The 9,300-nt window shown below is 45.6% G+C and overlaps 1 protein-coding gene across 1 annotated transcript; it reads right to left on the reverse strand.

Annotated features, from left to right (window-relative positions):
* Positions 1-5,558: 5,558 nt before the first annotated feature.
* On the reverse strand, positions 5,559-6,440 carry LOC137144491 (olfactory receptor 14A16-like). Its single transcript, XM_067534848.1, has one exon. It carries the CDS (start codon positions 6,438-6,440, stop codon positions 5,559-5,561), a length of 882 nt encoding a protein of 293 aa, XP_067390949.1.
* Positions 6,441-9,300: the final 2,860 nt, after the last annotated feature.

Consider the following 9,300-nt stretch of genomic DNA (forward strand, 5'->3'; position numbering starts at 1 on the left):
GGCTCTTGTAATCCACGTGAAACAAATTCCTAATAAAATTTGAGTTGCTCTTTTGGAAGGCATATTTTCAAGTGTAGCAGCCAAAGTAACCAACTTTTCCTTTCAGTTGCAACACAAAGCATAGCTACTCAGCCAAGTTGGACAATTGCAGAATCTATCCTCCCATATGTGAAACCATTGGTTTATAAAAAGGTGGCAGAACTGGGACTTTAACATCAGTTATTCCATTCCCTATCAGTCTAAGAATTAACGTATTTGACTTATGTATTGGACTGGAGATAGGTTAACACAGTACTTATGTTAGAAAAGAGGAGCAAATTGATGCGGTGAATTATAGAGCAACTTCAATACCTGGAAAGATACTCGAACAAATTACTAAACAATTAATTTGTGAGCACCTAGAGGATAATGGGGTACTAAGCAGTGATTAATTTGTAATGCAGGAGATGCCGGGGCTAAGGTCCAGCAAGCCCAGCTCAAATTAAGCACTGGTTAGACAGAATGGTAAGCATGGATTTGTCAAGAGCAAATACCACCAAATCAACCTAATTTCATAGAATCAAAGAAGATGAGGGTTGGAAGGGACCTGAGGAGGTCATCTAGTCCAACCCCCTGCTCAAAGCAGGACCAACCCGGACTAAATCATCCCAGCCACGGCTTTGTCAAGCCACCCCTTAAAAACCTCTAAGGATGGAGATTCCACCACCTCCCTAGAGAACCCATTCCAGTGCTTCACCACCCTCCTTCACCACCCTCCTCCTTCACCACCTGAAAAAGATTTTCCTAATATCCAACCTAGACCTCCCTCACTTCAACCTGAGACTCTGGCTCTTTGTTCTGTCTTCTGCCACCCTGAGAACAGCTTAGCTCCATCCTCCCTGGAATCCCGTTTCAGGTAGTTGAAGGCTGCGATAAGATCCCCCCTCATTCTTCTCCTCTGCAGACTAAACAAACCCAGTTCCCTCAGCCTCTCCTCAGAAGTCATGTGTCTCAGGCCTCTAATCATTTTCGTTGCCCTCCGCTGGACTCTCTGCAATTTATTTACATACTTCCCATAGTGGGGGGCCCAAAACTGAACAAAATACTCCAAATGTGGCCTCACAGAGTGGAATAATCACATTGACAGAAGACATTGAGGCTTCTCTTATGTTAAAGTACATTACACCTTATTAATTTAACTTGGATATAGACACACTTTCCTCCAAACACAGCATTGGATTGGTTTGTAATAAAAGTAAATACGTTTATTAAACAAACAACTTTGTTAAGTGATACCAAGGAGAAGGAATACAGGCAAACAGGGGTACAAATAATCAAAAGTAAAATACATGTGCTGATATCTAAGATCGAATTTAATACGTTAGAGCCAGTGTACAAGATAGGTTCCTCTCCAATATGCCTTTCCCAGCAATGGCTAATTAGCATTCAGCCAGGATCCTCACAGGTTCCAAGGCGTTGATTTTCCTTGTCTCCTCTCTTCATTGTTCAGGAAATGTATTCTTCTGAAACACATCCCCCGATAAAGTCCCTTTTCCCTGCTGACTGTCTGGGATAACCTCCGTGCTGCCTTCTGCCCTGCTGGTGATTGGTACAATGCAAATGATTTCTTCCTGCAACCTTTGATACAAATGAATAGTTCATTGAATTTGGTCACACCTTTTCCTTTATTTGGAGAAAACTTGTTTATCGACTCACCCTGACATGCCGGTTTTCAACTTCTGTTAGTCAGACTTAAAAGCATAATATGAGTGAGTATCCATAATTCCACACGCAGCATTATCACATGCATTTCTTAATGATATTATTGACCAGCGTGTCATCAATTTTTGAACGATACCTCACAAGGCATATTTTGTACAAATATTATTGCAGTAGTGTGTGGGGTGTGAATACAGGGAGTGCACAATTGGTTGAAAGACCATATTCAAAGGGTAGTTTTCAAACTGGGAGGATAAGTCTAGTGGGGTCCCACTGGGTCCCATTGGAGAAGATGACCGATGGGTCCCATGTGTCCCTGTGTAGATGCTGTCCCAGTTCTGATTGGAGAAGATAGGTATTAATACAAGAATGGTCTGAAATTTTCCGGTGGGAAAGAAACTGGTTAAATGCGAGGTTACAACAGGTATCATTTCTATCCAGTGAAAGGTGAATTGTAATATTTTGGCAGGCAGTATCAGCACTTTCCTAAACCAGTCTCAGTTAACTTGGAGATTATTAGCCTTGGAGTTCTTACTACAGGTATTAATACAGTGGGAAAGAAACTAGTTTGAGTTACAACGGGTCAATGAAAAGTGAATTGTCAGGATTGACTAGTGGAGTTCTTTGTCTTGAGACCAATCATATTGACAGCTGTTATTAAAGAGCTTGGCAGAAAAAGTGGGAGTGTGCTAATAACATTTGCGAATGACACAAAATTGGGAAGTATGACCATCTTGGAGGAGGCCTGGAATATCATACAAGTAGATTGGATTACCTTGAAAGCTGGAGTAATAGAAACGGGGAAGAAAGAACCACTAGAATTTTTGCTATAAACTGTAGACCTACCAGTGGGAAGCAGCAGAATAGGAGAAAGACCTGGGTTTATTGGTCTATCACAGGATGACTATGACTCACCAATATGTAGCATCCATGAAAAAGGCTAATGACATCCTGGGATGCATCAGGCAAGGAATTTCAAGAAGTGATAGGGAAATGTTAGTACCATTATAAAAGGCATCTGGTCTCCCATGTTTAAGAAAATGTAATTCAAACTGGAACAGGTGCACAGAAGGACTACTAGGATGATTGGACAAAATGGAGAACCGACCTTATGAGAGGTGACTTAAGGATCTTGGCTTGTTAAGCCTAAGCAGATGAAGGCTGAAGGGAGATAGGACTGCCTTCCATAAATAGATCAGAGGGATAAACATCAAGGAAGGAAAGGAGTTATTTAAGTTAAATTAAGGGCCAGCATTTCCACTGTCCCTTTTCTGAAAGAACCCACCTCAGGTGTTTGGCCCCTTGCCCTGTCAGTCCCAGGGTGGCATCTCTTGACTCTTCCACTCATAGACCAGGACCTGGCTGCGCTGCCCCATCTATACCGCTGGCCTTTTTGACACAAGCAGCTAGTCAAAGCTTGGGGTCCTGTGGGCCAACCAGCAATGGAGACATCATCTGTCCATCCAGCTAGTGGAAGGGTTTGTAGAGACGGGGCATATCCAGCACCTCAGATCCCAAAGCTCCTCCCTTGAACTTTGAGGCTTTTGGGATCCCAGAGTGGATTAGCGTCTGGGCTTGGCCCATTTCTGCTTTTCTGTTGTGTGGACACTTTCCTCCGAAGGGGAATATTTCTGCTCTTGGCCTGAGTATGCCTAGACACTACATCCCAGCAAAGTGCCCATCGTGTTCCCCTTGGTGTGTCTAGCTCGCTGTGTCTGCCATGAGTTCTGGGTGAAGGTGGTTGGGAATTTGCCATTAGAACGATTTCCCTGTGTAAAATGCCTGTTTACAAAATCAGCATTTTCCAGGAGAAAGTTGTGATTTTCAGTGTTTAAGGTGATTGCCCCTGTGTCCAGTTCCAGCTGACTGGGCATAACCACAAGAGTTTCTCTGTGCTGTCCAGGATTTCTGTCTTGGAAGCTCAGTCCTTAAAGGCACAGTCCCCAGTAACACCCACCTCCACCCCCAAATTCAATTGAAAAAAAAAAAGGATTTTCCATCTGCAAATTTGTGGTGACGGCTCCCTGGTCTAAAAATGGCCAAATGATAAAATCTAAGAAACGGAAAACCAGCCAGGCTAACTATTACAACCTGGCCTGGGACCTGACTGTATCATCACCGGTCTGTTGTGGGAGGACCCATCACTGGTTTCAAGTGCTTCAAAGTGAGCTGGATCTGGGTAGACTCCAGCCCTTCTTGCTAGTTCCAGGATTCTAGGTCACACTCCCAAGCTGAGCCTTCTTGTCCAATTTCCTTCCTTTGGCCATAGGAGGCCACCGTCCATCTGCTCAAAACCCAGGTATGACTTCTACTTTAACCCCTTTCGGCACAATGTGGCAGGAAAACAAGGAACACAGGCTGAGTAAAAGAGTTCTTAATCACAGTCACTTAATTCTTAACGCCCACAAGACTTGGATACTATGTGCCCCCTCCCTTGACAATAATTCCATAGATATTACAGCACAGAGTTTAGGATTTCATGCCATCATATCCCAGTTACACAAGCAAACAATAAACCAAGCACCATCATGACCCAAGCAGAGTTTTATACACAGAAAAGGAGAAGACCCAGAGACCTCAGGAAGTCCACTACACTTCGATCTGGCTACTGATTTAATGTGGAAGAGGCTCAGTTGGCCTTGGGATGGTTGGCAGTACAAAAACCTAAGTTAGAAACATAGATAGATAAATAAATTACAATCTCATTTCCACTAATGTAAATCTACAGTAACTCCATTGATGTGAGTTTGTCTGCATTTTTGCCAGTGTAAATACCCTTTGCATGTAAAGAGATTGCAAAGCATGTTCTCACAGAGACATTAATGTCACTCTTTCATTTAAATACAAATCTACTACAGGACAGACCCAACAAAGGAAACAACAGAACATCACTGGCCATCTCATACAGCCCCCAGATAAAATCTCTCCAACACATCATTAAGGATCTACAACCTATCCTAGCAGATGATCCTTCACTCGCTCAAGCCGTGGGAGGCAGACCTATCCTTGCTTACAGGCAGCCCCCCAACCTGAAGAAAATACTCACCAGCAACTGTATACCGTACAAAAAGACCAGTCCAGGAACCTACCCCTGCAACAAACCCCGTTGTCAGCTCTGCCTGCACATCGACTCTAGTGACACCATCACAGGTCCTAACCACATCAGCCACACCATAAAGAGCTCATTCACCTGCACATCGACTAATGTAATATTTGCCATCATGTGCCAGCAATGCCCCTCTGCCATGTACATTGGCCAAACTGGACTGTCACTACACAAAAGACTAAATGGACACAAATCAGACATAAAAAATGGTAACATCCATAAACCAGTTGGAGAACACTTCAATCTCCCAGGACACTGTAGCTGACTTGAAAGCTGCCATACTTCTACAAAAAAAATTCAAAAACAGACTTCAGCGAGAAAGTGCAGAGCTGGAACTGATCTGCAAACTTGACACAATCAAACTGGGTCTGAATAGGGACTTGGAATGGTTCTCTCATTACAAGAAGTAATTGTCACTGTTCACACATTCTCACCTTCTAATCAACTGTTGTGAATAGGCCTCATCTACTCTAACTGAATGGCCTTTATTAGCACTTGCCCTCCCCATTGTTGCTTCTTACCCTTGGATGTATATATATACCTCCTATCTGTGATTTCCATTTCATGCATCTGATGAAGTGGGCTGCAGCCCACGACAGCTTATGCCTGCAGAAATTTGTTAGTCTTTAAGGTGCTACAGGACTATCGTTGTTTATACAAACACAGAATGAGATCACAGTCAAAGCCAAAAGATGGACCTTTAATTTTTAGTGGATAACCTCCACCCTGTCAGTTTCCGCAGGGAAGCTTTGATCTACTTGTTTTTCATGCTGTAGATGATGGGATTCATCATTGGAGTCAGCACGGAATAGAAAACAGCCATCACGAGATCCAGCCATGACGTCGTGCTGGAGAGGGGTTTCAGGTAGGCAAAGCTGCCAGTGCAAACTAGCAAGGAGAGCACCGTGAGGTGAGGCAGGCAGGTGGAGAAGGCTTTGTGCCGGCCCTGCTCAGAGGGGATTCTCAGCACTGTGCTGATGATCTGAACATATGACACAATTATAAAAACAAAGCAGCCTAAGTCTAAGCTTGCACTAAAGAGAAGGACCTCCGTTTCAGTGAGGTAGGAGTCAGAGCAGGTGAGCTTGAGTAGCTGGGGAATTTCACAGAAGAACTGATCCACCTTGTTGCCTCTACAAAAGGATACAGCAAATGTGTTCCTGGTGTGCAGGGCACCATAAAGAACACCGCTGGCCCAGGCCCCGGCTGCCATTTGGACACAAGCTCCCCTGTTCATCACTCTCTCGTAGTGCAGTGGCTGGCAGATGGCAATGTAGCGATCGTATGCCATGACAGTGAGAAGGAAAAAATCTGCTGCCACCAAGAAGATGAGGAAAAAGACTTGGGTGACACATCCAGCGTAAGAAATGGACCTGGTGTTCATGAGGGAATTGGCCATGGATTTGGGGACAGTGACAGAGATGGAGCCAATGTCTAGGATGGACAGATTGACCAGGAAGAAGTACATGGGGGTGTGAAGGAGGCGGTCGAGGGCTATGACTGTGATGATAAGAAGGTTCCACACCAGCGCTGCCAGGTAAAGCACTAGAAACACCACAAAGTGCAAAACCTGCAGCTCCCGCACCTCAGAGAATCCCAGGAGCAGGAACTCGGTCACGGTGGTTCTGTTGGACATTTTCTTCCTCAGCACATTGTGTCCTGCCTGCGGAGGGAAGGAGAAGGGCAACGGTGAGGATTAGAGTGACCGAGGGAACGACCCTGATTCCTCTCTCCATAATGACTGACGATGTGACTGTCCGAGCACAGCTCTGATCACATCCACTGAGCAGGGGCGGTGAGGGCTCCTCGCTGCAGAGAGTGAGACGACTAGTCCGGTGCGTTATCCCACTGATGTCAATCCGCACAAGTCTTTGAAGCTGGGTCAGTTCACACCTGTGAAGATTTGAGCCACGACCTGGCATCGCTCAGTTACTGCTAAGTTGTATAATTTCCTTTTGTGACTTTGTGTCTGTGCTGTGCGGGTCAGTGGCAATCAGGACACCTGGGTTCTGTCCTTGGCTCTGCCATTGACCTGCTGTATGACCTTCAGCCAGTCACTTCCCCTCCCTGGGACTCTCTTTCCCTCCCTCCCTTTCTCTGCCTGGTCTACTAGGACTCTGAGCTCTTTGGGGGACGGGCTGTGTCGTATTATGTGTATATTCTGTGCACCTAGTTACAATATTTGTGCTCAGCTGTCAGCAGTTATGGAGCCTGGTTATGGTGCTAGACAAAGAGGTTTCTAGTCCCAGTGACCTCCTCCCTGTCCAGCTAAGCTCCATGTCAGGATAGACAGATCTGGCTGCTGGGTGCCGCTCGGAAACTGGGTTCAAAGCTCCTAGTCCCTATAACACATATTCTGTGGGTATCGGCTTCGCCATTACTCAGTTTTACTTTCCTTTGAAACAGAAATCAAACAGCTGCAACCGAATCAATGGGTCTCCAGTTATGGTGTTATTAGCCAACATTAAAGTTTCCCCACCCTTGTTTGAAGTTTATGTCTGGTTGGAAATTTTCAGTTACATTCTGGTTGGTTGGTTACTTTTTTGGATGGAAAATTTGGGTTTACAGCAAAACAACATTTTTTCTCACCCTGTGTCTGTTTTCATTGAAAATCTTTTAAGCTGGAAAACTGAATACTCAACAAGCAATCCTGTTTGGTTTTCATCTTAAATGTACACTCTTCACCTGACAGTTTTCAGTTGCCTAAAGATGCAAAAAAAAATGGGTTTGGGGTTTCTGATGAAAAGTTGACATTTGCGTAAGGAGGAATTTTTGTTTCTTCTCTAGTTGTTTGAGTAACTTAACAGTGAAATCCTTACCGAGTGCTGACAGCAATTCTGATTTGTGTTCTTTAAATTTCCCTTGTATGCTAATCCCCACACATATATTTAATGGACATAGCACACTTACCGTACTGGCCTCTGTGGATTTTTCCCCAACAGGTGATGAATCCAGTCGTCCAGCTCCAGGATTCTTTGGTCATTATCTATCTAGATGCCAAGGACACAAGTGTGTAAGAGTCATCTCACCCCTCACTCTGAGCATGACCTGACAGAACTAGACTCAGCCCGGTTGCTCTCTACAGCTGAGCAGTGTGTAGCTGGCTTTGAGCGTCACTGGCATTAAAGGAGCGATGCTGCAGGAAGGGGATTTATCCATGTCTATTTCCTAAGGGCTTGTGGGACTCACTCCCGAGAGACCTGAACAGCTCAGAAGCAGAGGCCCAGAGGCAAAACTTCATAGACTCATCCATTGTAAAGTCAAAAGGGGCCGTTCTGCACTTCTGGTCTGACCCCCTGCCTAGCACAGGCCCTAGGATTTCCCCCAGGGTTGCCTGACTCCAGCCCAGCTTGTGTGCTTTCTGTGAGCCGGGATTACCAAGGGATTTGGGCACCTAAAGGTGAAGACAGGTATATACTGGGATTTCCCAAAGCTCCTAAATCTGCCAGGTAGCTAAATCCCATGGACATCCAATGGGAGTTAGGCACCTAACTTGCTTAGGTGTTACTGCAAATCCCACAAGACAACTATCAGCTTCTTTAGATGCCTAAATCCCTTTGTAATTCTGGCCCTGGGTCTCTCTTGGCATCTTCCAAGGCCTGGGCTTCTCCTGACTTTCAGAACTATGAAGGCTGGGATTTGCAAAGGAGCCTAAGGGAGAGTAAGGCATGCACGTCTTGGGGGCCTAACTCCCTTCGACTGCCTTGACAATCCCAGCCTACAACGATAACAAGGGCAGCCAGGCAGCAGGGGTTATAGAGAGGAAGTCAAGTCACCTGGAGCTCTTGTTATCTAAGCCCAGCTACGCAACTGAATTACCTCAGTTCTCCGTGCCTCAGTTGCCCCAGCTATAACCTGGGGGAGAAGGCTGGGCAGTGGAGGAATAATTCATAATGGATGGTGTAAATAAGGGCTTACGCTAAACTTAGTTTTATTTGAACTCTGCCTGGGGTCTCCTAGCCCCCTGTACAACAAGAGCAAGAGACTTGTGTCTGGCAAGTGTAAGTGGGAGTGGTTCCCCCTGGGATTTGTCTGTGGGTCTGGGAGCCCATGAGCGGGTGGCCCCTCACTCCCAGGCTGGGGTGGCCACATGGCAGGAGTGAGACTGCTGTTAGCGCAGCCCTGGTGGGGCAGAGAGATGGGGGCAGTCGGAAGCGCCTGTCATGTGATGAGGGAGCTCACGTCCCATTGACTCTCACCCCACAGGTGTTGGTTCCATTTCAGATTTTACTTTTTTCAAAAAAATTTTTTTTTTACTGTTTTTAAAAAGTTTTAAAGTGTATTTTATAAGCTTTGAAACTTTTTACAAATATATTATTTTAATTTAATTGACATTTCTTCTATGTTCTGGACCAGCCCCTCCCACCAGGCCCATGGCCACACCCCCCAACAACCAAACAGCCCCTCCATCCATACCTCTGGCCCCGTGCACTCTAGGCTGGCCCCTCCAGCCAGCCCCATCTCCACCTCCACCCCCTAGTCCGGCCAGACCAGCC

This window comes from Emydura macquarii, unplaced genomic scaffold, assembly GCF_026122565.2.
Source record: "Emydura macquarii macquarii isolate MOO-44397 ecotype Brisbane River unplaced genomic scaffold, CSIRO-AGI_Emac_v2 contig_3463, whole genome shotgun sequence".
In the NCBI taxonomy this organism is placed as follows: domain Eukaryota; kingdom Metazoa; phylum Chordata; order Testudines; family Chelidae; genus Emydura; species Emydura macquarii.

What these genes read in the sequence shown, in the direction of transcription:
- LOC137144491 (XM_067534848.1), bottom strand. Translation starts at nt 6,440, where the DNA reads ATGTCCAACAGAACCACCGTGACCGAGTTCCTGCTCCTGGGATTCTCT.